This window comes from Lates calcarifer, linkage group LG13, assembly GCF_001640805.2.
Source record: "Lates calcarifer isolate ASB-BC8 linkage group LG13, TLL_Latcal_v3, whole genome shotgun sequence".
In the NCBI taxonomy this organism is placed as follows: Eukaryota; Metazoa; Chordata; class Actinopteri; family Centropomidae; genus Lates; species Lates calcarifer.
Window position 1 is genome coordinate 25,907,360 of NC_066845.1, and position 27,008 is coordinate 25,934,367.

The 27,008-nt window shown below is 41.1% G+C and overlaps 1 protein-coding gene and 1 long non-coding RNA gene across 2 annotated transcripts; both read left to right on the forward strand.

Annotated features, from left to right (window-relative positions):
* Nucleotides 1-326: 326 nt before the first annotated feature.
* LOC108881638 (probable G-protein coupled receptor 21) lies at nucleotides 327-6,449 on the forward strand. The gene has a single exon (XM_018673699.2). The coding sequence runs from the start codon at nucleotides 1,385-1,387 to the stop codon at nucleotides 2,453-2,455; it is 1,071 nt and encodes a 356-aa protein (XP_018529215.1). The 5' UTR covers nucleotides 327-1,384; the 3' UTR covers nucleotides 2,456-6,449.
* A 16,531-nt stretch (nucleotides 6,450-22,980) lies between these two features.
* LOC108881599 (uncharacterized) lies at nucleotides 22,981-26,671 on the forward strand. The gene is made up of 4 exons (XR_001960644.2): nucleotides 22,981-23,181; nucleotides 24,231-24,301; nucleotides 25,387-25,456; nucleotides 25,868-26,671. It is a non-coding gene; the product is annotated as an uncharacterized LOC108881599 (long non-coding RNA).
* Nucleotides 26,672-27,008: the final 337 nt, after the last annotated feature.

A 27,008-nucleotide genomic window follows, 5' to 3' on the forward strand; every position in this document is an offset into this window, starting at 1 on the left:
GAATATTTGTCAGTCGTGATTAAGTGATTAATTGATGCAGCTCTATTTTAATTATGGAGTCAAAGGTGAACTGAGAAAAGTAGCAAATCCTATCAGTCAATAATCAAGATAGTTGCTGATTTTTCTGTCGACTGACTAAATGTTTATTCTCTCATTAAAACAACTGTATCTAAGCATCATTTTTAAAATCTGGACCATGCTAAATCAAACCTGCTGGTCTCTTCTAAAATGGTTTTCCTACAGTAATTGTGTTGTGCAGTGGTGATACAGAAACAGTCGGGGAAAAGGGAGGTAGAACAGGAGGAAAAAATCAGATAGAGGGAGGAAGAGGAGGGGGGAGAGAAAAAAGGGTTTGCAAGAGAAAGCACGGAGAAAGGGAAGAGAGGGAAAATGTGTGTGTGTGAGAAAGAGAGAGAGAGAGAGAGAGGAGGGGAGGGAGCACCAGAGTGTGTGTGTGTATGTGTGTGTGTGAGAGAGAGAGAGAGAGAGAGAGTGAGCGAGCAGGGGGAGGAGAGGGAAGTGGCAGTGCTGCATCATCACCATACTGCCACTACAGCAGAGAGGAGAGGCAGTTTACTGCCTGACTCCCCGACTCTCCCTCTCTCTCTCTCTCTCCCTCTCTCTCTCTCTCACGCACACACACACATTCATGCATACACACTCTCTCACTTCACACACACACAACAACGCACACTGGAAGTCAGCCGGCCGGTTCTCAGCCTCACAAGAAGCTTCGCGGAGCAGAGATCCCGGGAACACTCTCCATCACCTCTGGATGTTTGCCTCGTCTGTCTCCAGGACTTCGCTGTGTGAAAGTGTGTGTTTGTGAGTGTGTGTGTGTGTGTGTGTGTGTGTGTCAGCGGACGAGGCTGCTACCTCCAGATCTGACGCTGTTTGTTTGGACTGTCTTATCATGTTTGCTGAGACAGCCGTCACTGTCGGCATGGGGGAGTGTTAACAGCGGAGCTTGCCGGGATTTCGGCGTCACTTTCTCCTCTGCTAGAACCAGAACTCAAAGAGTGGAAGTGGATGCCTGGTTTTTTTGGTGGCTGCGTACCTCAGGATTTGTAGTTGAGGAGGAGGAGGGGGTATGATAAACAGCTGCGAGGTGAGGACGGCTTGCACTGCAGCATCAGACTGGCATCTCTGGGTCTACGTTGGGGATTTTTTTTGCATGCACCGATGGACTACTGCTACTCTTAGGATGGGCTCTCTGCCCGCTGAGGGAGAAAAGGTGCTGATTTAAGACGAACAGCTTTGTTTTCAGAGCAGAAGACGGTACGGCAACTTTAGGATTTAAAAAAAGAGACTCGGATGACAGGATGACGGCCGAGTTGAGCTGAAACTGCCCCCCTCCTCCCTCCCTCCCTCCTCTAGTCCAAACATGAACTCTTCCTCCGATGCGAACCAAAGCGGCTCTCCCCCGTTCTGCCTGCTGGGCGCCGTGGGTTACTCCCACAGCCTGGATACCTGTGTGCTGGAGGTGGTCGTCATCCTCTTCCTCACTGTGCTCATCATCGCCGGCAACCTGGTGGTGATCTTCGTCTTCCACTGTGCCCCTCTGCTGCACCACCACACCACCAGCCACTTCATCCAGACCATGGCCTACGCCGACCTGCTGGTGGGCGTCAGCTGCCTGGTGCCCTCGCTGTCCCTCCTCCACTACCTCCGAGGCCTGAACGAGGAGTTCACCTGCAAGGCGTTTGGCTACATGGTCTCTGTGCTGAAGAGTGTTTCCATGGCGTCGCTGGCGTGCATCAGCGTGGACCGCTACATCGCCATCACCCGCCCGCTGTCGTACGCCACGCTGGTGACGCCCTGCCGGCTGAAGGTGTGCATCGTCCTTGTCTGGGTTTACTCCGCTTTGATCTTCCTGCCGTCCTTCTTCGGCTGGGGGAAGCCGGGTTACCACGGGGACATATTTCAGTGGTGCGCAGACTCCTGGAAGACCAACCCGGGGTTCAGCACCTTCATCGTGGCGCTGCTCTACGCGCCGGCAGCCCTCACCGTCTGCTTCACCTACGGGAGTATATTCAGGATCTGCCGGCAGCACACGAGGGAGATCACCCAGCGCCACGCCCGCTTCAGCTCGCAGACGGAGGGTGATAAGGGCGAGCGGGGGGAGCGGTGCGAGGGCTGCCCGGACAAACGCTACGCCATGGTGCTGTTCCGCATCACCAGCGTCTTCTACGTGCTGTGGATGCCGTACATCCTCTACTTCCTCCTGGAAAGCGCCAGGCTGTATCAGCATAAGGTGGCGTCCTTCCTCACGACATGGTTGGCGATCAGCAACAGCTTCTGTAACTGTCTTATCTACAGCCTCTCTAACAGCGTCTTCCGGAAAGGTCTCGGCCGCCTCTTCAGCCCGCTGTTTCCTTCCTGCCTCAGCTGCACCGATGCCAAAAAGGCTCCGGTTCCGGTCAGCCCTCGATCAGACCCTCGATGCCAAGTATGAGCCCTGACGACGACGGATTTGTTTTGGTCACTTTGGGAGGCACGGCCGTCTGTGTGTGTGCTTTGCTCTCAGCTGCGTAGCATGACACAGGTCTTTTTGGTCCCGCAGTGAAATGTGTTGAGGGCCTCCTGCACGGAGCACGGAGAGGTGCCCGTGCAGATGCCTGCTGGTCGTCTCGAAGGCTGATTTTGTGGGAAAAGGAAGGCTGTGAAGTTCCCTCTGGGTCTTTCTCAAATGCTCTGCTCGGTGTGATGCTGATCTTTCACGGCTGCGAGGATCAGAAGCTGATGACACGGAGTAAAGAAGCTTGATACTGATGAAGAAAGTGGACTGTAGGGTTGAGATTCATGTGAGGATTTAATAAACACTCCTGCCTGCACAGACTTAAGAACTCCCAGATGCAAAAAAGAAATAGGAAAGCACAGCACGACTTGTGTTGCGTGGTTCACTGAAATGCAAAAAAATGTCTTTTCAAGCCTGACTGAAAAATCTGCAAATCGTCTTGGTTCTTTCAGGGTAGAATTAGGTGATGCAAAAAAAAAAAAAAAAAAAAAAAAAAAATGTTGAAAACACTTGAAACAGACTGATCTGTTTTCCCCTGTAGGGAACTTCAGATGCTAATGAGTTAACGCGTGTGTGTAAAATCATTCATCAAGACGTCATCTGCCAATCAGCCAGTGTGTGTGAGTTAAAAATGTGTAACTGATGGATTCTGAGCTCATTTCCCAGAGAGAAGATTGAGGTTTATTTAGGAGCTCATGCCTGTTTTATCAGAAGGATTCCTCTCTTTTGAAGTTGGGTGTTAGTGGGAAGCTCCAAGTATGTTTACACAGTCTCTGGTTTCACATGAAAATATTGATTTAAGAATTAGCTTTACTTTCTAAGATGGCCGCTGACCTGGGAAGTTTTCCTGCCAGCAGACAGTGGTGTACCCTCATCAGTGAGATAATAAGTTGTATTTATTTGGAGAGTTTTATTCTCTTTGTGTTTCCTCCTCAGGTTTATCAGCAGTCCTTTGTTAAGCCTCCGGGCTGTTTGCCTTTGATATCAGCTGTACAGTACAGGACTCTTAAATCACAAGCCACGTAGCGTCGTAAGATAATCACCTTCTGACTTATTGCATCAGTGTTGATAAAGGATCTGCTGTCTGCCGGGACCCACACGGCTTTGATGCAAAGACTAACTTCATTGTTATCTGTAACTTTATTGCTTGCATCTCTCCTTTTTAGCTCTCCGGCAGCTGATCTCTGTCCAGTTCAGTGGAAAGTGGAAGAGAAGAGTTGTCGTTCTGCTTCACGAGCCTCGACCTCAGAGTCTAAGAGGGTCAGAGCACTTTTCTGAGGGCCAGTGAGAGCTTGTGGCTTTTTGGCTTCATGTAAATACACTTCAGAGTTGAAATATTTAAACAGCGGCTAACTGGGCCCTTTGGGGGAGCTGTGGCAGCCCCTGATGTAAAGTAGACCTCCAGGGTTACTAATGATTTTGTGCATAAAGTGTTATGTTTTTTTAAAGATAATTTATTTGTCACAGATAAGAGGTCCGACGTGCTGCACTCGAGATGAAGTTTCTTTATGTATTGCAGGAAAACTTATGACCTTAAGATAAAGATCTGAGTTGTAGAGTTTGGTTTTAAAGTCACAATGAAATGGCATTTCTGAGAGCGTCTTGCTCCTGAACTTTAAACATTTATGGAAACGAAGATAGAAGAAGATAAAAACTGAATGGGAGGATTGTTTAGAAAATACATGCTGTAACAGTTTATGGCCAAAAGTATATGAACACTTGAGCACTTATTATCATGGATGTTTTTCATGGTTTGGACTAGCCTCCTTAATTCCAGTGTGGATAAATCTTAATTGGCTGGTTTGATAATCAGTTTCATTTATGTGATTTTTCAAGCAAAATGTTTGATGAACTGAAAATCTTTGTATCTTTGGGTTTTGGATCTGTTCTCAGTCAGAAATAAATAAGCTCCTTGGAGATCAATAAAGTACATTTATCTTATCTTAATAGTGGTTTGATTTTATATTTGGTCGAAACTGATCAGTTTTAACATCTTAAAACTGCATGTAACAAACCACAGTTAAGAGCTGGTAATCTAGTTTATTTATTTATTTATTGGTCTATTTAACAGGGAAAGTTTGTGAGTGAATATCGCTGTAAATAAATCAGAAGTAGCCAAAAGGCAGAAGAAGCTGCTGTTGGACTTGTTGCACTCATTTTCACAAATGAACAGAGAATTAGGCGGCTAAAGCAAGAAAGGTTCGAACTCTCTGATGAGACGGCTGCAGCTGAATCATCTGGAAATAACATCTTGATGATACTACTTTGTTTTCCAGCATAGTTAAGGTGACAGCTAAATTCAGCCATGATGGAGACCAAATTAAAACCTGTTAGACTAGTCATGCTAACAGCTGACTAGCCTAGCTTAGCAGAGCAGCCGTGAAATTCAAATTATTTATTGTGATCAAGTTACTGTATTTTTACTTCACATGTTTAAATGTATTAAACAGCATATTGATTTATTATGCTGATTTCAAGGTGAACAAAGCTAGAGTAGAAGAAGACGTTTGCTTTGTCTATGTAGCTTTTTTCCCTCAAATTACCTGAATTTAAAGGCAGATTGCAGATTTCAGGTGTTTGGTCTGTGTCAGTGATTTCTGGGGTAAAAAGACATGAAACGATGTTACAAAGATTCCCAACAAGCCTGAATATGTAAAACTCTTTTCTATACTTCATACAGTGTATTAAATATGTATTAAATATTATTTTAAAATATACTCTGGATCGAATTTTGATATAAAAATAAGAAAGAAATTGAAAAATCTACATTTATTGTTACAGGTGTGTGTACTATCACGAGGGAAATTAGAAACTACAGTCCATTTAGTAGCTGATGTGAAGCTTTCAGTCGTATCACATGATCTTCCTCAGTTGATAGAGTTTGCTGCACTTTCCTGAAATTGTAGATTAGATTAACTTGAACTGAATTTTCATTTAAAAAGGCATGTTTTATTTCATTGTGACTTTAAAAGTAGCTGTTGCCGTGATGTTGTGACGAGCTGGTTTCCTATAGAGACACAAACATGCATTTTCACCACAGGGGTTCAGGGGTCAGGCTCAAGGTCAAGGGTCAGGGGTTTTTAACTGTAGGACTTTTCCAGAGACAAACCAGCTGCTGTCAGGGGGATTGAACCTCCCACTGTCCCTGCTGTCCCCGACATGTTCTAACATTTTCTATGTAACGATTTGTGTTATGTAAACAGTGTCTGCTATGAAAATGTAATTTCCTGCAAAGTGTTGACATGTTTGATCCCTGCTTGATCTGTTGTGAACAGTGGACTTTACCTGCATGATTCTGGTTCAGTCTGGATCAATGTTTCTGTCTCATGATGCTACTGAGAGCAATTTACTGACTGTACTCCTTGTCTTAGTATCCTAACAGCTGTTGTGTAACACAGATGGCTTATCTTGTTTGTTTTCTTTTTTTTCCATGAGGGCAAAAAGTTCCTGTTTGCTACGGTTCATGTCAGAAAACAGGAATGACCTGCAGAAAACCTTCTGGTCTGCCTGCGATCTTCTCCTGTCGCTGCTGTCGAGACAAAAGATGCAAATCTGCAAAAAGTGACGTTTTACAAGGAGCATCAAAACAGTTTCATTTGAAGTTTTAAAATCAGAGCGGGACAAGTTTCAAGAGCTAAAGCATCAAAGGTTTCACTTAACACAGTTATTTGCAGCTTTGTGTCATTTTTTCCTCGACAGCAGCGCGATGCTGCTCTACAGTGGGAATCAGTGCAATACAGCTCTGCTTTATCCCTCAAACCACAACGAATCGGAAATAGAAGAAAAATCGGAATGAAAGGGCTTAATTATCTTCATTCTGGTTGAGCCGTTTGCTATTCAGCATGTGATGTGAACAAGTTACTTTGAAAATCTGCTGCAGATTGTTGTAAATAGGGAGGTGTAATCATCTGATTAAAATTAGATATTCTGACGACTGTCTTTTGGATTGATTTGGGGGCACGGTGGTACAGTGGTTAGAAGTGTTCGCCTCACAGCAAGAAGGTTCTGGGTGCGAACCCCAGGGCTTTTCTGTGTAGGTTGTTCTGCGTCTCGTCTCTGCCGAGGTTTCAAATCTCCGTCCACTGCTCTGGTTCTTCAGGCACCACTTTTCCAGCGTTGTTTATTTTCCTACATATTTAAAACCAAATTGCAGCTGGTTTCTCATCAGTGGTTTACTGGTCTGAATGACTGGATACAACTCACTGTCTTATCATTTTGTATCTGTATTTCCTCAACAGTGCATGTTAGCATAAAAGAAACCTGTAGCATAAACAACAGAAATGACAAAATCAAACAGAAGAAACTAGTTTTGCTTCATGCATCAATAAGACAACGTCAGTGACACAATTAAGTCGCCTTACTAAACGTGGCGACATTACATTTCACAAATAATTGTCGCTCACAAATGTTGGATAAATTTACAAGCTCTTCAGCCCTCATGTATGTCGTAGCAGTTTGTTCTCCAACTCAACAGGATAACACAAAACTGATGGATGGTGAATTTGTGTGTCAGTATTCACCAAAGTTGAGTTTTGAGTGGATTTACCTGTGAGAAAATCCATTAAACCGCTTCTGGTGTTTTGAAAGCAGGTGTTACAATAACCACTGAAACCATGAAAACACTGAGCTTCTTGATGGGTTATTAGGATTGTACCCGATTTAGTATTTTCTCAGTTGAATCAGATTTGGCTTTTCAATACCAAGACTCCACTGTTCATTCCTTTTTTTCCCAATATTTACTATCTGGCAATCAGAAAATTCACTGGAGTTTCAGTGATGATTCCAATGTTTTCACTGAAAACATCACAAGTAAAAGTTGGCGTCTTGGTAAAAGCTCAGTTATGAAATCCTCTCACACCACGGAGCGTCTCTCCTGCCGGACTGCTGACAGCGTCGCTGGTCAGAACTGAGAGTATCTGAGCGGCCAACAGAAACCGGCCGAGCTGTCCGGCGTCGCTCCGTCCTCCATCATCGTCTCTACCTCCATCACAGCTCTGTGGTTTGACTCAGTTGTGCAGTTTACTGCCCTGCCCATGTCTTCCGGACAGATGCATGGACTCACCGACTTTTAGTGGGCAGTGTGGGTAGATCAGTTTCATATTTCTTATCAGCATCCTGATTACCTTCCAAAGAGTCAGTTTAAATTTTACGCCACAAAATTAATAAATAAAACCATCTCTAATGATCTGTCAGTGTCACTTTATTTTCTCCTGTTGTGGCTGATGATAGAACAAGTCAAGTAATCCCTCCAAATGTTCTGCATTCCCTTGTCTCTGTCTCCAGAGTGTCCCACAGCAGAGTCCTGCTTTAGTTGGCTCACATGACCGTTCTGGTTTCCGTGCCAAGTGACCTCCCACCCCCGGAGCTCACATGACGTGACCGTCTGCGTTTGATACGATTGACTAAACTCACATGAAAGTTATTGATCGAGAGTACATCGAACATCCTGTACAATGTGGAATTGTTCCGGTGAGGTCCAAACCACAACACGTAGACTTTAATTCAAAAACACTGTCATGATGTAACTGGGTTTTGATTGATAAGGGTTTTGAAAAGCAGATAATTTGATCATTTTCATCCTTAAAATGCCTCTGAAAGCTGGACTAAAAGCAGCAAAATGCTGATCCATATTTATGTTTTCAAATATACACTCCCTCAAACATAGTCTGGTTAATCTGTTTGGTGGCCCTGGGGCAAAAAAATGAGCCCCTACTCCCTCTGTTCCCCTTCTCTCTGTACAGTATGTACAGTTTTCCCAGCTAGAATACTCCCTGGCCACAGATATGCAATGTGGTGATCTGATTAAACACAGTATTTTATGCATCATATAAGCAAAAAAATGAAAAAAGCACCTGAAGAAAAGGTAATAAAACCACCATCATATTGTTGATTCAGAGCTTTAGTGCATAATCCCACATAGAATTAAGATACCAGCAGAAACCAGTTGGACTTGTTATCCGACCTTGTCCTTGAGTCCTAAAATGTTGTGATATGGACAAAATGCTTTAACACGGATATAGATATTTGTTGTGATATTGGAAAATATCTGGAAAATCAGTTGTTGATGGAGAAAATGATCGGACAGGGGTCATCTTTTGGCTAACCCAGCAAAACTAGCAGTTCTAATCACTGTATTTGCAACATTTCACACATTTAAAAATGTTAGGGGAATAATTACAACAGTGTAAACACTATTTAACAGTCTTTCAATGATTAACTGATTTAGAAAAAGCATAATGCTTTAGATATTATGTTAATTAAAGTAGCTGTATGTATGTATGTCTGTGCTATTGCTACATAGCTAACGTTAGCATTAGCAGCTGTTTACTTGCCAGTTTGAAAGATGGTGCAGGTTCAGGATCAACCTTCATTCCTTTTGCCAAGAGCTGCCTTCACAGTGGAAAGCAACGCCAATGTTTTGTTTCTAGTTCAATCACTTCTTTTATTCTTCTGAAGTTAGCATGCTAACCAGCTAGGCCTGGGCCTGTCTCGTTACTTTCCGATCGCGATTTCGATTAATCTTTTGGTTTGTGACATGTCAGAAAAGACCTTTGGATGCTGTGTTTTGTCTGAACACAGTCCAAAATTCAATCAGTTTAATCGATTAATCGTTGAAGCTGTGCTGATCTTTAAGGCCAGTTGAAATCCGTCTAGACATGTTTGTAACAGTGTTTGAGCCTATTGCAGTTCGAGTCCACTGCTCCTCATAAATGCTAAAGAAACATTGCCCTCCTGAGTGTGTGATTGTATTTCTGATTACTCTCTGAGATCCTAATGGCTGTTTCCTGCTTCACGTTCAGTTTGTGGCATGGCACAACACAAGGATCCCATGAAGCCTCCTCTCTCACAACTTTGATCCCCTGATTCAAAAACATGTTATGTCAAAGTTTATGTTTTTATTTTCCTGTGGGAAAATCACGACGTTGTCAGACTCGGACCGCAGTCAAGAGTTACACAGAGGCTCGATCCCCCCCAGGGGAAATGCCTTTTCACAGAGACCAACAGTGCCAAATTTGGACCAGGACTGAGAGCAGAGAGGGGAGGAGGGAGGGAGGTTTAAGGTTAGAAGTGGGTGAGATTTTATGTATTTAGCTTGGAACAGACCGGCTCGGCTCTCCTCCACCCACACACTGTCATTTCCAACGTGAGATCAGACAAATGTGACGTCTGCTGGCATGAAAGCAAAACTTGGATATTCTTGAACGTACTTCTGTTAAAACCTGTATTCGTCAAACGGGCAGTATTTTGGGAGTATTGAGCAATGAACATGAGGTAATACTGTTGAAATCCATGGGAATAAAACCCAGTTCAGTCATCTGTAAAGTGTTTGTAAGTTGACCTTCTTCAGTTGGTGCAGTATTGATCAAGAACGGTGTACAGCTGCTGCAGTATAATCCAACTGGGTGTTTGTCCACGTCAGATTACATCCATTAAAGTTCTTGTTTTTGTCACAGTCTGACAGCATTATGGATCCTTTTTTTAAAAAGAGTAAGATCCTTTTTGTTTACCCAGAAACATTGTTTATATCCCTACCAGACTCCATTGACAACAATAGGAATTTTACAGGAGAGCTGCTGGTTAAACAAAAAGGAGAAAATAAAGCCGAGGTTCAGAATACGGGAAGTTATCCTTTAATGTTTTCAGTTACAGTGACTGTAAAATACGTTTTTGTTCAGAAAGGGACGAATATAAATCTTGAAGTTGTCTGTAACATAAATTGCGACCTGTCACAGCAGCAGCATTTATAGTTAAATCTTCACCTTCTTACAATGTGTGTTTCTTAATGGCTGCACAGTAAATTTAACAGCTATCAGCTTGTAATGAGATTACAGTAATATTGTTACTGGTAACCATTTACTCTCCAGTCTTGTGCACTGGATTCAGTGATCGACATCTACTGCATCTACTGTGAGTTTTCTAGGAAGCACTCTCTGTCCACTGCAAAAAATGTTCAACGTAACAACACATCATTCACGCTAAAAATCAATACAAAAGAGCCAAGTTAATTTGACTTCTTGACAGATGCTTGTTTTAGGAATTTCCTGGAAAGAAAACCCTGAAGCATGGCAGAATGAGACAGATCACTGTGCGGTAATAAATTTTACTATGACATTTTCTGTGTTTTGTTTCCAGGAAATCCCTGAAATGAGCATTTGTCAATAAGTCAAATGAAAATTTTCAAAAGCTGAATTCGCAGTGTGAAAACACAAGCTTCTGTCAGGTGTCTGGCAAGTGTTCCTGCGTTTATCTAAAAAAATGAGTCGTACATGTCTGAAAGACAGTTTTAAAAAAGGGTACAAATTGATGCAGCAGAGGCTGAGAGACCCAGACTTGAAGACCCTATTATGGTATAAGGTCCAAAAACACTAGATCCCTAAACACTAGATCACTGAATTTAATAAAAATACCAAACATTTGTTGGGCAATTTCAAGAAGTTATCTTGGGCTCTGGGAAATTTTACAGCCAAAACAATTAGTCCATTAACAAAAGAATTAAGCAGAGACATCACTATTTATCATATACTAGATTCCATTGACAAAAACAGGAAAGACTTCCAGTGGTGCAAGAAGTATTCAGATCCTTTACCTCACACAGGTGTAGTTGCTTTTCATAAGCATGACTTTAACGGGTCATTGCGTGTGATGCAGCAGCTCAGTGCTCATGTGTAGACAGACACAGGGGCCCAGCATCATTTTCCACTGAATTTTTATTCGACTAGTAAAGCAGTGTATAAAACTTAAGCTAAAACTGCTGCAGAATCAATTTTTGGACACTACTACTTTATGTCAAAGCCCTTTCAAAGAGTTGTTCTGTTAATAAAGTTTGTTATTGGGCTAAGATATGAATCTTTAGGCTGTTGTTAAAGAATCAGGGGAGAATCTCTGTCTAGCATGAGAGCTAAATTTCAATGGGTTTGACAAAAATAACTTCACCTGATCTAAATCCCAAACACGACGCAAAAGGTAAACTGACTACGACTGGCAGAAGTTTCCTTTTTTTCCTTTCCATTGCAAAGGTTCAGCTGATTAATCAGTTAGTTGATCGACAGAACATTAATTGGTAACTACATTACAAGTCACTTTTAAAGCAAAATATTCCCAGAATATATGGCTTCTGGTTTTAAAATAAACAATTTCAACTTTTTTCTTCCACGATTTTCTTACATTTTACAGATTCTGATTAAAATTGTTTGTTTCAGCATGATTTTTAATAAAATTAAAAATTATCAGTGTTGTTACAGGTCAGTTTTCATCAGATATAACATGAAAATGAGTTTTTTGTAGGTTGTACAAACTGAAGTTAAACATTAGATTAAGATAAAAATGACTGAACAGTGATATTTTTTGCAGTCTGGACCTGTGAGTGGCTGTATTGTTTTGTGTGTGTGTGTGTGTGTGTGTGTTATAACACAGTGTGTTAAAGTGGCGGTCGTATCTGTAATCAGGGAGAAGGAGTGAAAACAGCCCGTTCATGCTGCTGGTTTATTCTTAGAGCCGAGGAAATGAGCCTGGAGCCAGGACGACTCACCTGACTGCTATCACACACACACACACACACGTACCACAGCCAGATATATATGCACAGATAGGCATACACCACAGACATAAAGACTACAGTTATGTAAACACCTCTGAGAAATAATACGAGTTGAGCTGAAGTTCAGTGAGACGCAGTTTTTCAGGCTAATGTGACACGCCTCGTCAAACTGTAACTTCTGAGCATGAAACACTGGTCTCCTGTCGACTTCAAGTCTGACCCAAATTAAATATCATTTTTCTGTCTGCTCTGTAGATCACTTGTCCTGTGTTCTCGTCTGAGGAAAAATCAGACATTAAACAGGAGCATTTTCTGTCTTTTGGTCTCATAAGGGCGTCCCCTGTTTCTGCATTGATTAGACAGAAAACTGTTTCAGTAGCTGTCTGTGCAGATGCAGATATTAGTCAATCAAATGCTGCAGCAGGAACATCAGCGAGAGCCACAGACTCTGGAAAAACATAAACAAAATCCAAAACACACAAATGCTGAAAACAAACTACAGAAAAACTACTGCAAATTCAGTCAACACAACCACAGTTCTCCAGACCTCTAGAGGGAGCGCTGAGCTTCAGCATCTACTTCTCTTTTATGATGTTGTAAAAGAATAACAAACCTTTTTATGTCACCTCATGGGTGTATGATAAGAACTGGGTACAGTGCCGCCGCTCAGCCTTGCAGCATCATCTGTCCAGTGGCCACTCACGGTACTACAGCGAAAATTCCAGGAAGAAAACCAGGAAGTAAGTTAGCGTGTTAGCATGTTAGCACTTCCTGTTCTCTCGTCCCACAGTCAGTGTGTTTCTGGTTAAATGTCTGAAATAAGGTCTGTGGTTTTAACACAAGCTCCAGACATTTTCAGGTTTTATTCTCCGACATAAAATGGGTCAGTAAATCCCCCACTCCTGATGTTTGAAGCTTTTACGTGTCTTAAAAAAGGCGGTTGCTAACGAGTGTCTAAATGAGACTACAGAGGTTGTCGGGGACGTTAACATGAAAACCCATCTACTCACCAGTCCACCTTTACAGCCTCGTTGTGTTTCTACTCACGCTCTTTCAAACTCTCACTAACTTTCTAAGAAGAAAGGCTTTTGTAGAAGAGCTCAGAGCTAAATGAAATGACCAGTTGGAAGCTTAGTGGTGGAGACGTTGACGTCATGTGACCGTGGTGTAGTTGGTTTATAGCCTAACATTAGCTTCTTACTTCAAACATCAGAACAGTGGTGTTCATCTGTGAAGATTATCTGATCAACTAAACCTGAAGGATCAGAAACTTTAATTGGTCACAGTTTATTTTCTGGAATAATCCAAAACCCAATGAAGAAATCTCATTGGCTTTTTGTGGAGGGAACCAGGATGATGCTAACATCAGGGTTGGACTACAGAAATACATCATCCCTGCACCTCTGCAGCACGTTTCTCCCAATGGAAATGTTTTGGGCTGTTGCAGCATGTTGACCCTTAACAGCCACCGTAGTGCTCCAAAGAAGTAAAGGAAGAAGTATTGTGATGTTGTTATAAAACTCAGACATGGAACCACAGTTTGCCTCTCCTAACGCTGGCGTCTTAGAGTTGGGTTCTCATCGCTGGATCTGGTTCCTGGTCAGCAAAATACCCGGATTCTTTAGAGTGGCAGACTTGCAGTTGACAAAAGTAGAATTCATTATAGCAGCATGATGTAATCTGGATATTTATACTGTGTGTGTGTGTGTGTGTGTGTGAGACCCTGATAACCAGAAATAGAGACAATGTAAACACTGATGATTATCTTGGCCAAAGAACACTGCACTGCAAAAAATATCAGCCGTTAACGTTAATGTGGCTCCTTAACGTCAACAAATCATAAATCATTACCACACTAAGTCTGAGACAGTGTTATGATCACTGTAGAATTGGACCGAGCACATTTTGTACTCTGAAAATACTTGTCTGCTACATCACAGTCATCTCTTGAGTGGCACTTTAATGAGGTTTTGGTTCGTGACTTGTACAATGGCGTCCTGTTGGATTGTTTGATCATCCTCCAGTGATAAATGTCGGCTCGTACCACTCTGATCTGATTAACGCTTGTTTGTTGAAGCGCGTCACCTTTTAGGACTTGCTCACACCAGCAGAGAAATTCAGAATCAGTTCATTTCAGGCTGTGATGGGTTTTGTGTGTTGCATTTAGCAGCCTTTGTTTCTCAGGAGTTTGGCTGTTGTAACTGTTCTTACACTGAGGGAAAGTGTAGGGACTTAATTAAATGTTGTGGTTATTGGCTGTAATGTAATCTGCAAACGCTAACATGCCCAGCTAATCAGTTTACTACCCACAGTAGTAACTCAGTGTTAGTTTGTGTTGCATGTCATAATAAAAGGTTTAGGTTTTAAAAAATCACAACTAGAACGTCCTCTGTTTGATTTCCACAGTGCAGGGTGACGTTAGCCGCTTTTTATTAGTTTATTGGAACATTACTTTATTAGTCCTCAAACTAAAAGCCTTTTCTTTTGTAAACTGTACAGTGTGAGAGAGGAAACACTAGCAAGAGTAGCAGCAGTAACTCAGATGGATGGCGCTTATAGTTAAAGGTCAGTAAAGTGTAGTAAAGAATTAGTTGCAGGTTAATTGTCAAGTAGATTTTTCCTCATCGTGGTGGCAGATGAAATAACCTGCAGGTTGACATTTTTATGAGTGTAGAGTCGTGAGCTCCCGGCGTCTGTGGTGGGAACCTCTGATACAGAAAACTTCCCTCTCTGTTCATTATCCTCACTTCCTGTCATTCTTCTCCAGGTCACTCAGTTCTCTCTCTCAGCATTTAGGCATGTTTTTAACCTGAGGTCGATCATGTCATCATTGTAGGTTGGCCGGTTTTTTAACCTAAAATTAGAGTTTTATGTTGCCGCTCGTTCGTCTAAACATAACTCAACAGCAGAGCACGTGACAGGAGCCCACAGTTTGCTTCCTGTTTACTCCCAACTCTCCAGCTTTTATTGTGATCTTCTCCTGGGGTTTTTGTGGGGCGTCATGGTGGCTTTGTGGTCTAAGATGAGCCATCCACAGTTCAGTTCAGATCCAGTGAGGGACCCCGTCATCCCCCTCCATCCTCCCGTCTGATTCCCTGTTCTGCCGTTTTCAAATAAAGACAAAGTCCGCCTAAAAATCTTTTTTTAAATGGCTCCACATTTCTGTAAAATTCTTGCAAAGAGAGGAACTGCACAGGTGTTTTTCTTGCCTTAATCAAAATGGCCAGAAAATAGTGAAAAATGCCCAATCACAGTTTCCTTAAACCCAAGATAAAGTCTTCACATTGTTAAATTTGTCCGACCAACAGCTCAAAACTCAAACACTTTGTTATCAAAGGAGAAAACAGGCAAATCTCCACATTTGAGGAGCTGGAACCAGGAAATTTTTTGCAGTTTTGCTTAAGAGATGATTTAAATAAATCGACTGATAATCTGATTTCTGATTTATTTTCTGTTGACAGATCAACTGATTAAAAGATTTAAGGATTTCAGCTCTAATCGTAGGTTACTAATAGTTATAGGAGCTGTAAACTGTGTCTGGCTGTTTGGACTCTTACAAACCTCTGTGGCTGTTGGATTTTGAGACAGAACATTTTTCTTCATGCTTTCATTTCATGCTGTTATATGTGAGTGTTTGCAGACGTTACATCAGCCGAGAGCCGAGAGGTGAACGAGTTGATTCCTTTACTGTGGAGGGACTTTCTGAAGGAGATTACATTACTGAACAATTTACACTGAATGAAAGGAATCCATGTAAACACACACACACTCAGACACACACACACACACACACACACTCATGAGGACCCATAGCAGGGAAACCAGGTCTTAAAGGAACTGGATCTCAATCAAAAATGTCAAATTGATTTATTAGTCGTAGTGTGAATGGGTGAATGTGACATGTGGTGTGAAGCTCTCTGAGGTGTCGTTAAGAAAAGAAAAGCACAGTCTATTCACCTTTTTATTAAAGCAACAATAACTTTCATTATCAATTAATCTGATGATTATTTTTTGGAATAATGAATTAATTGTTTGTGGTATGTTTAAAAAAAAAAAACATGAAAAAAGCAAATCTGAGAAACTGCAACTTGAACAAGTGTAAAACTTTTCTCTTTTTCCGCTTGAAAAATCACAAAGTGATTAATAGATTAGTTGCTGTTTCTGTTGTTTGACTAATAGATACTGAGGCCTCTGGTCAGAACATCTGGCCCAGTTACTGTGTCTCCTGCACTGCTCCTACCAGGAACAACAGTCACACTCCAACACATGGCTCCTGGTGTGATTTGGGAGATTTGGTTGCTTTCATCTCTGGATATGAAGATCTGATTTATTTAGCCAGCTTCAGGTGTGTGTTAAATCTGCGCTGACTCCTGTCAGAGCGAGTTACCTAACAGGAGAGAGAAAGAAGGCTGAGTGAGTCTTCATCACTCCGTCAGTTTCCCTGAGGTGCCCCGTTAGCATTCTTAACATTCAGACGTCTCAGCGTAGCAGCAGCTGGTTCTGGCTCTCTGTTTAAATGAGGCGTGTTAACAACGCTAACAAACCATTTTAGGAAAACTTAAGGACGAATGTAGAAACTTTTAATGTTTATGTGTCATAAAAATATTCCAAACATGTGAGTGTTCCTTGATTTGCAGTTTGTATGGAAGCTGTTAACCACATCAAAGTGTCTCTGCCTAAGTGCACACGATGGCAGCTTTTAAAAGGACGAAGTGTTTTCTTCTTCACTTCTCTCTCCTTCAGTTTTCCAGTCACACGCCTGTGTATTATCAGACTCATGTTGCCAACAACATGTCAGCTTTCCAGGAACAAACAAACAGTTCTTGGTTATAACTTGACTGCAATGCATTTTTAATCTTATCTGCCTTGTTATGCAAACTTAAGAGTTCACAGAATTTTATCAGTTAATGGAAGAGTGTGGGATCAAAACAAAAACATAGAATAACCCTGAGCAGAAGGAGATTTTTGGCTGAGGTTGTAACATTTAATCACGTTATTGTGCTTATTCAGTTTAGAGATGTCAGAGATGCAGTGTGAGGATGCAGGAGATTTCTTGGTTTTTGTCACCTTTACTGTGTAATGGATTCGTTGTCTTTGAATCTCAGATATGAATATGTTTTAGCATATTCCATAGAGGTTATAAGCATGAGTGGAGGATCTTAGTATTGTTGGAGTGAGGATTTTTCATCTGTATGCAGATTGCTGTTTTTCTCAGAATTTTACTAAGGAAAGTTAGCAGACATCCAGTTTTTAATGTCTACTACAGAAAGCAGCACAAACTACTGTGGTTTCAGGCTTTAGTGGGGCGTATAGCTGTGTGATACCATCTACTGGGAACATATTTAATGAAAATCTGAAGTATCCTAAGGAGGGTCCTAGGAGATAAACTACTTCCAACTGTCCCAGACAAACCCACCCAGTGCTGGAGTCTAGTAATATAGTAATATTTTGAGCAGTTGTATCAGAGGCTGCAGACAGATCTAGCAACCACGAGTTCTTAAGTGAAGGTGTATAGTTGTAATTAGATTTTTATTGAAATAACTTAATAAGTATTGGATGGATTGCTATCAAATGTAGTACACAAATTCATGTCACTCTCAGGATGAATTGTAATCACTTTGGTGATCCCCTAACTTTTTACCTAGCACCACCATGAGGTCAGAATTGTCCAGTACGTTGGCTTGTGACTAAATATTTGTTAAACTAATTGTTAAACTAAATATATTCCCATCAGCCTCAGCTGTAGGTCAGTGTTAATCACTCAATGTTTGCGTGATTACAGACCAAACTAAGATGGTGAACCTGCTAAACATCAACATGTTTGGGAACATACCAAATGCCCACAGTGTAAGGCTGTATGCAGGCCACCCTCTGGGAGGTCAGACCACAGTGTTATTCACTTCCTGCCTGAGTTTAAAGCTGTATTAAATTTAAATTCCAGCCTAAACGGGCATGGCTGTTAGTGGACACGCTTAAATGTTTGTAAGCTATTTGGGTAGAACCAAACAAGCAGTGAATGGATACAACAGTAAAGTAAATTACACAACACCGTCACAAACTAACTCCTGGAATGTAATGAAAATCACAAACTGATGACAATAAATCATCTCAGAGAAACTGTGGAAGAATGTTAAACTTTTTAGGAAAGGGTTTGGGTTTTATATAACGCTCACATGGCATTTTTAGAGGACAAAATTCTTTCTTTGTGTTTCCACAAACATATTTACCTTGGTGAGGCTTGGTGGAGGGATACGTCCTGTTAGTTGAAAGTAGATTTATTGTCAGGACAAAACACTGCTGATAAAAGAACTGCAAGGACGAAGGAACCAGTTTGATTTGTCCAACTCATGTTGAGAATTGATCATTTAATGGTCAGCTGTAGTGGAAGAACTCAGATCCTTTGCTTATGGAAGTAAAAGTCCTGCATTCAAACAAAGGCAACTGGACTTTTAGGTTTCTTGAGGATGTTTCACCTCAGGCTTCATCAGTTCTAAAAGATGATAAAGGAGTTCCAGGTATTTAACCTTTAGTGGGGTTGTCACCTTGAAGGTGGTAGAGTTGTTGATGCATCCTGCCAGAGTCGTTAGAATCACCTGGGTCGAGGCGTGAACTGGGAAGGGATATCAACACTGCGTTGTAGGTGGCTGATAGTTGGTGTCAAAAGCCACCACCTCTGTACAACAATGGTCATTCCAGTTCTTCTCTGTCCAAAATGTGAATCTAGAAGAAGTCCAGTTGCCCTCGACTTAAGACCTGGATGACTAAGAACCTACACAGACATCCTGCATTCACCAAAATATAATTAGATTGGAAATAGAGTTGGAAATAGTCAAAATACAAGTGCTGTAGCTCAAAATTGTACACAAGTATTTGAGTAAATGCCTCTGACTGCTAGCCTAGACAGGAGGAATGATTACACCAACCAATAACCCTTTCAACATTCATATAACGACTGAAAAAATCCAAATCTCCTGCGCCCTTCAACTATAATTAACAAGGTATCACACCATGGACAAAAACAGACACAAACTCAATCTGGCCTCAGTGTAACTACATGTGGAAGTCTCATAAACACTTAGTGAGCTGATGGGATAACACACACTGCCAAGACACAAACACTGCAAATTAACAACCATGGCAAGCACAGGGCCAAAAATAGCTGGGACAACTGCCCTTTAAGGGTTTCTCCACAGTTCATAATGAGAGTCTTTTCATCACTGTTAAACTCACATTCCTTCTGCCAAGCTCGACAAATGAGATTGTTGTGTGGCTTTGGCAGAAGGAGACCGCAGCTGTCACGTTAACAGAGCTGTTTTCACTTTGAATTGATTTGAATAAATGTTGTAATAACACTCGGTATCATCCAAGTTCACTCCACGCTGCTCTTTTCTGCAGAGAAACCACATCACACTCCAACCGCTCCACTGTTTGTTTTCCTTCTCTGACTGAGTTTACATGAGGATGTAATGTTGCTGATTGATTTTCAAAGACTTTGGGACATTTAAACCTTTACAAGTATCTGACACAAAAGCACGTTCACAAACTTCATTTCCAGTAACACTTCATTGTTTTTCTCCCCTGATAGCTGAGTGTCATTAAACAGTCAGCTGCTCGTCTGCTGCAGCTCTGCAGAGAAAAATAAACCCAAATCCACCTCAAACCATTATCGTATTATAAGACCTTTAATTGCTGAATTGCCTGGGCCATTAAGCAACACTCAGACCTCACCAGTTTTAATCAGGATTGTCTTGTTTTTATATAAACAAAACAAAAATAAAAATAAATAAACATCATATGAAATCCCAGTGGAGATCTTACTGTTTTAGCTTTGCTAGTCTTGGCAGGATGACACAGGACCGTGCCCCCATGTCCTGTTGGGGTCTGGCACTGGGACATTGGCAGCAGATCCTTTGGGTCCTGTTGGTTTCCATAGATTTGGCTTGTTCTGGATCATCCCACAGGTGCTGGATCAGATTGGGGATATGAGGACTTTGTCGTGTTCCTCAATACATTTCTCAGCGGTTGTTGTGGTGTGATGGGAGCATTGTCCTGCTGGGGAAGGCCCCTGCCATTGGGGAGTGCTGCTGCTTTGGGGGGGGGGGTCCTGAATGTCAGGAGCCAAGGTTTCTTCACCTGTCAGTGGTTTTACTGTTGAGGCTGATCAGTGTAAGTTATGGTTGTTTGTTTATATAATAATGAAAACCATGCTCATCATGACTGGTATCATGGTCAGTAGTGAATTCAGTCTCTTCCTCAGTACACACTGAGAGCAGCCTGACATGTTGCCTTTGTTTAGTCACGTTTACATTGTTGTGATTGTCTTTGAACATCTTCTTTACTTTTAGCTTCGTCTAGCTGTTTGGTCTAAATTTAATATTCTACAAAATGTACATATCAATTTTGTTTTGGAGAAATATGATTGAGGTTTTCTTGACTTCTCTCTCATTCAGCTTCATTGAAATGCTGGTACTTAAATATAGAAATGCTTAGAGAGTAAAGGTTTCAGGAAAGAAACGTAAACCTTCAGTGAACTCTGTCTTTCCTCAGGGCACAGGTTTTGAACATATAATAGATATGCAGATAGTCAGTGCCATTAGCTTCCAGAGAGCTTGTGCTTTCTGCGAGATAGTGCTGATGCTGTATTAAAAAGGTTAATTTATTGAAAGCGAAAAGCTCCTTTGTACCTATAAAAGCAGTTATCTAACCCTGTGTGTTAATGTCTTTACACGTCAGTATGTATCTCCTGAGGAAGTAGATTTATCAGAGACACACACACATAACAGGTCATATGAAAGTAAGGTGTACACATACCTCTGGATTCTTCGATCGTGTAATCCTGCTCAGATTATTTTATTAATTCATTCTAAAACTAAAACTGTTCTTGGATTAAATTCAGACAGTAAATGTAGAGGAGTGTGACTTCTTCCCGTGACCTTTCCCTGCCTACGTTCCTTACATCCTAATTTGTTTCCTACCTTCCTTGCTCCCTCTCCTCCTCCCCTCCCCAAAAGCAGCAGGAGTGGCAGAGTCGAGGTTCAATCTATTATTCAGCGAAGCTTCTCTGCTGCACACAAGCATCAATAATGGAACCAGCAGCTAATTAATCATTGAAAACAGCAGGAGCATAATCTATGGACCACTGTGGAGAATATGCAGTATGTGTGTAATTGTAGTAATGATGTTGTGGGGACTAAAATCAGTGTCACATTGTGGAGCCTGCAGAGTTAATGGTTTATTTTAGGGTTAAGACTGAGGGGTGGTTTGCGTGGGAGGCAGGTAGGAGCTTCCTGCTGCTGTAATGGTCACATCAGCATCTTCTCTCCTCTGTCTGCTGACGGAGGAAGTCGGGCTGAGACCTCACAGTAAATCTGCAGGACCTCCTCCCTCTTACTCCCCCTGCAGGATGGTCTGCGATGCTGTTTAGCCGAGTAGAAAAATTATCCTCAGAGTCCATCAGTAAAGTGATGTAACAGTTTGTCAAATGACTCATGCAGTTTGGTAAAAAAAGCAGAAGAAGTGAAGCTCTGTGTGCAGCCAAAGTTCACATTTTTCTGGAGGCTATTGCTTGTGATGTGTTTGAAGACAAAGGACAAATTAATAAAAAGTGTTTCTATACAATAATGAGACTAGAAGCTCTGTGAGGCTGTTGGTCATTGAGAGGTGTCATACTTGTAAAAGAGAGACCTCTTTGTCTGCCAGGGAACTTCACACACTTTCTGTTTTGTCATTTTTATGATCAATCTGTCAGTAACAGTGGGAGTGGAGCAGGAGTCTGTGAATTCAATCAGATTTTCTGACTGTAAATGAAACCGTTAAAGCTCCTGTACAGTCTCAGCAGCTCTGCTTGTATTAATATTATGGGCTGTAGCTGCTGGCTGGAAACCTGGGTTGAACAGTGTGAAATGTATTTTTAATGTGTTGAATTTTGTCTACACACACACACACACACACACACTCTCTTGTTGTTAGGATTGTTAATCATTCAGAAAGTAGTCCACAAACAATATCATAGATGATTTCTTTCTGACCATGGCTCCTCTGGGACTTCTTGGGGGGGAGTCGGGATGATTTTGGGCTCAGACTGGATCAATTAGCCTCCGGCTGCTTCGCTACAATACAGGCCTGTGTTGAGGGGAGAGACAGCAGCTCTGTTATCGGTCTGTCTTATGATCTGCAGGTGCAGCAGCAAAACACTAACTGGAACCACAATGAGGCTGCGTTCACACTGCCGCTGATCTTCAGCATCACATGTGACTCAGATTTGATCTTTTATGTCTTGAGTTACAATTAATTAGTCCATGTCAGGAAATAGTGGAAAGTCCTATCACAAGTTTCCAGAGCCCAGTATGACAGATCAGAAGGGCTTGTTTGACTGAAAAACAAAATATCTGTCATAACTTGCTGTTAAATTACATGAAAACATCAACAGTATAATCCTGTTATCTTTGTTTCTTCTAGTTCACAACATTAAATAACCTGTAATAAAGCTTTGTTGCACAAATTTAGTCACCTTTGTATGTTTGGATTTTACTTAAATTAATAAATAACGTGTCAGTTACTGCTGGTTTATTACTAACTTTAGTAGCTCTAAACTAACCATCTGAACTTCTTCTCAGATGCAGATTTTCCCAACCAGAACTCAAGATCAGCAGGTGTCTCCATCCACCTCATCTGCACTGAACTAAAGCCCCAGTTGGATTAACAAGAGGAGGTAGGGAATCAAATCTAAACCTGTTCTGAAATTCTCAGGACCTTCATTTTGAAGATTGAAAGGAAAAATTCATTGAAAATAGCGAATTCACCTTGAGTGAGTCATTTCCGCTGATTCGACCAATCACAAGCGGTAGCTAGGCGGAGCAGAAACAGCCGACCAATCAGCGTTTTGTTTTTCGATGTTGGCTGGCGTGTGATGTCATTGGCCTACGTGTGGTGCTGAGAACAGAGCGGAAGAGAAACAATGTCGAGTAAAAACGCAGAGTAAAAGCAGTCATGGAGTCTCACTTTGCAGTGTCTGTTTCTTAACACGCAGGGAAACGTGATTACTGTAGAAGCCTGGATGCTAAAACAACATTTGGATATTTTTGGCACAGGAGTGGGGCTGGACGTTCAGCTCATCTGCGCGAAGGTAAGGCTAACCAATAAGCCATTACTGTTAGCATTAGCAGCTACCGCTAGCATTAGCCCTCTCTGTTAGTCATATCTTTGGGGCTTTTTCGCGCGTTTTTATTTCGTGGATAGGAGTGTGTTTGTGTTTCAAAGACTAAACACACGCTTCTTAACTCAACCCTCCTCTCTGACAGGAAATGTGGGCTCTTTAACCTGAACGATCACAGTCACTCTGGCATTTTCCGTCTCCTTGCGGTCAGTTTGCTTGTGTTTGCAACTCTCTTTGCGTCTCTGCTCGTGTCAGACTCTTCTTGTAAGAATCTCCTCGTATTTAAAATAATGTCTGCCAACTTAAGCAAGAAACAAGCTGAGGATACAGGGAAGCTTAACAAATCCAGCAATGTGTTTATGTTTATGTCACAGTCGCTTACTTTTCATACATGAACGCCTCATGAGAGTCCGCTGTGTTGATATGGGTGAGCGGTGTCTTCTTACGATCAGTCACAAGCTGTGTTTGGTTTTGTGAGGACAGTAGCGGTCCACTTTTCCTTCATAACACCGGGACTTATAAGACAGACATTTGTTTTTGATGCTCGCTGTGAAGTAGCAGCGACTGTTTATGTTCAGTTAAGATCACCAGCTGACATGGGCGTGTTTCCTGAATCAATAACAGGTGTTAAACAGCTGATAGAGTGACCAAGACTTAGAGTTTACATCTGCTTGAGATCAGGTTTTTTGTGTCTTTGTGGTCGTTTTTATATTTCTTTGTAGTTTTGTGTCCATTCCTAGCATTGTTTCCTGGTTGTTTTGTGTCTTCTTGTGCTCAGTATTGTCTTTTTGGGATACTCCAGAGCAGTTTTGTGTTAAATACAGCTTTGAAAACTGGTTTTCAGCCCCTCCACAACGTTCAGCCTCAAAATTAAGTACATCAAATTGTAATGTCAAAATCATTTCAAAGTCTGACTGGCAAGAATGGTCACTTTTCTCTGTTACAGCTTGATGAAAACTTTGTATTAGTATTTTGTATGAGTTTATTGGTTTTTCAAGTGTTGTTCTTGTGTTTTCCAGGTCTTTACTTGGGCCTGCTTGTTCAGCTGCTGCAGCCTGGACAGAGACACCAGCTCTCACCCTGCAGAGAAGTATGTGTCCTAAACATTTATCCAGTCTTCAGGCATCTTCCAAAACCCTCTATAAGCCTCATATGATAAAGTTCAGTATTTGGCACTGGAAAACAACCCATGGTTAGAAACTGTATGGCCTCTGTAAATCCAGAAAGTTTATTTTTACTTTTTGCTTACTGTAGCATTATAATATCACTATATAGAAATATTTTTATAAGTTAAAATCCTACATTTAAAAATGAACTCAAGTCTTTCAGTGTTGATTATGTACTTCACAATACAACTAAGATACAAAGTGAAGACAGGGCTCCATCCTTGATGTTTTTGAGAGTGATCACACTGTGCCATAAAAAATAATAATCACAAATATCACTGGTATATATCACAAATATGACTTTTTCATTATCAAATAACTGGGTATTTTAAATTGATCATTGAAAAAAGAATACATTCAGAACAGGATTAGAACTGAGTCATATTTTAAATACAAGTAAATCCTAGTTCAGTGACGGTAATGTTCACAACAATAAAATCACGGTAAACTCAGTATCTCACTGAACAGAAGTCTAAAATGTCAGGGAGCTGGTTTCTCTTAGCAACTAAAGTTTACAGTAATTTGCCAGATTTTAAGATGAGTAGCAAACTAACCAGTTAGACTACGTACAGACTTGGTGTGTGTGTGTGCACTGAGAATGCAGTGTGGCTTCAGACAGAGAGGTCAGAGAAGCAGCGTGAACATAAATGAGGAAATATAAAATGAATATTTGCTGGTCATTGGCCTGCCACAAATAAAGCAATGTATACAGAGCACTGGACCCAACCCTAAAACGGGCTGGGGGCATATCTGCAAGTCGCACTGGTGCTTCTACTTTAGTCAAACTGTCTCCATAAATGGCCGCAGTCTGGAGCCCTGTACGATAGATTCATTTTTAAAAACGTGTTGCTTCCAGCTTGATGTGGATGTGATGATTTTTCTTACATATGACAGTAAACTGTTGATTAGACAAAACAAACTTTTATTCTTGGCCCTCTGTATGTTTTTGGGTTGAAGTGTTGATGGGGAATATGTAGTTTTGATCATTTTCTTTTGTATGTTCCTCCAGGTGTCACCACTTCATCTGTGACTGCAGAGACAAAACCAGACAATCTGATCCATGACAGACAGGCCTCCAGGTAATGTAGAAACAGCATTATATTACCTGTTAGAAACTGTATGACCTTTGTGGTGGAAGAAAAAAACTTTTTACAGAAGTATAATAAGCAACGCAAGTTAAAATCCTGCATTCAAAAATTGAATTAACTGATCGGGTTTGTTATTGTTGTGCAGTTCACAGTAACTTACACGATTGCTTCAGTGATTAGTTGATAGACACGCAATTAATAATCATTTTACTTTTCCCCTAATAATTGTTGTTGGCTCTTCAGGAGATGATGACAGTTAACTGTTCATTTTCTGAAGCAGCCTCTAATGTTAAATGTTGTGCTTCAGCTGTAATGTTGAATATTTCTCTGTGTCTTCATGGTTAAACTGTTGATGGGGAATAGGTAGCGGTGTATTGATCATTTTCCTTTGATTTTCTCCAGGTGTCACCACTGCGTCCACAACACTGTACATGATCAGAGAGTCTGAGAATACTGAATATAAACAGTAATGTCAGTGCTCTGTGTTGGACAGTTGATGTGAAGCTGTTTGTGAATTACCTGGAGGCCTCTGTCCTGGTCTCACAGAACTTCTTCATTGCACGAAGACTCTCTGGAATTGTGGACTATGTTTCTGCGATCGTGGACAATGTCTCTGAGATTGTGACATTTTTGGACCGTTTCCGACGCCTTACCCGACGGTGACATTTTTTGACAATTTATTTTAATGCTTTATCAGATTATAACATTTTTACCATACTATGACAATTTTTGACACCTTATACTATGACATTTTTTTTCACATTTTTCTGATGCCTTAATATACTATGACATTTTTTGACCATTTTTCATGCCTTACTACACTATGACATTGTTTGATGGTTTTTGCTGTCTTACTATACTAAAGCATTTTTTGTCTTACTTATGTGGCTTGAGACAAAGAAACTCTTAAAGCAGCCATGTTGCCTTTGTTTTCCACAGACATTCATACACTCACAACTCTACACAGTGTTTGTGGGTTAGGTATTGTGTTTGCGATTTCTTTTTGGTATTTTGTTATTACAAACAGTGTAATATGTGTACATAGTTTTATTTTATACTGTTCATATTGTTTATAATTTTCATGAATTGTTATACATGATCTTGTTTAGTATCTTGTCTTGTTTTTATCAGGCCTTCTTTTTCCCGCTGGGGGACTAATTATGGATTATCTTACTCTTACTCAAATAAATGCTTCTGAACACTGAATGTTTTGTTGGTCTGTTTAATATTGTATTATTGTATTATTAATTAGCCACTGTTAGCTAGACGTTAAGGTTAGGGTTATGGCTTTTAGCCTGCAATTAGGGTTAGGGTTATGGCTTTAAACCCCTTTTCATCAGAGATTAGAGTTATGGTTACAAGTATTCTTTATAGCCACTTTTAGCTGGCAACTAGGGTTAGGGTTAGGGTTAGGGTTACGACTTCAAACCCCTTTTAGCCAGAGATTAGGGTTAGGGTTACAGCCATTCTTTTTAGCCACTTATAGCTGGCAGTTGGGGTTAGGGTTACGGCTCTTAGCCAGAAGTTAGGGTTAGGGTTATGG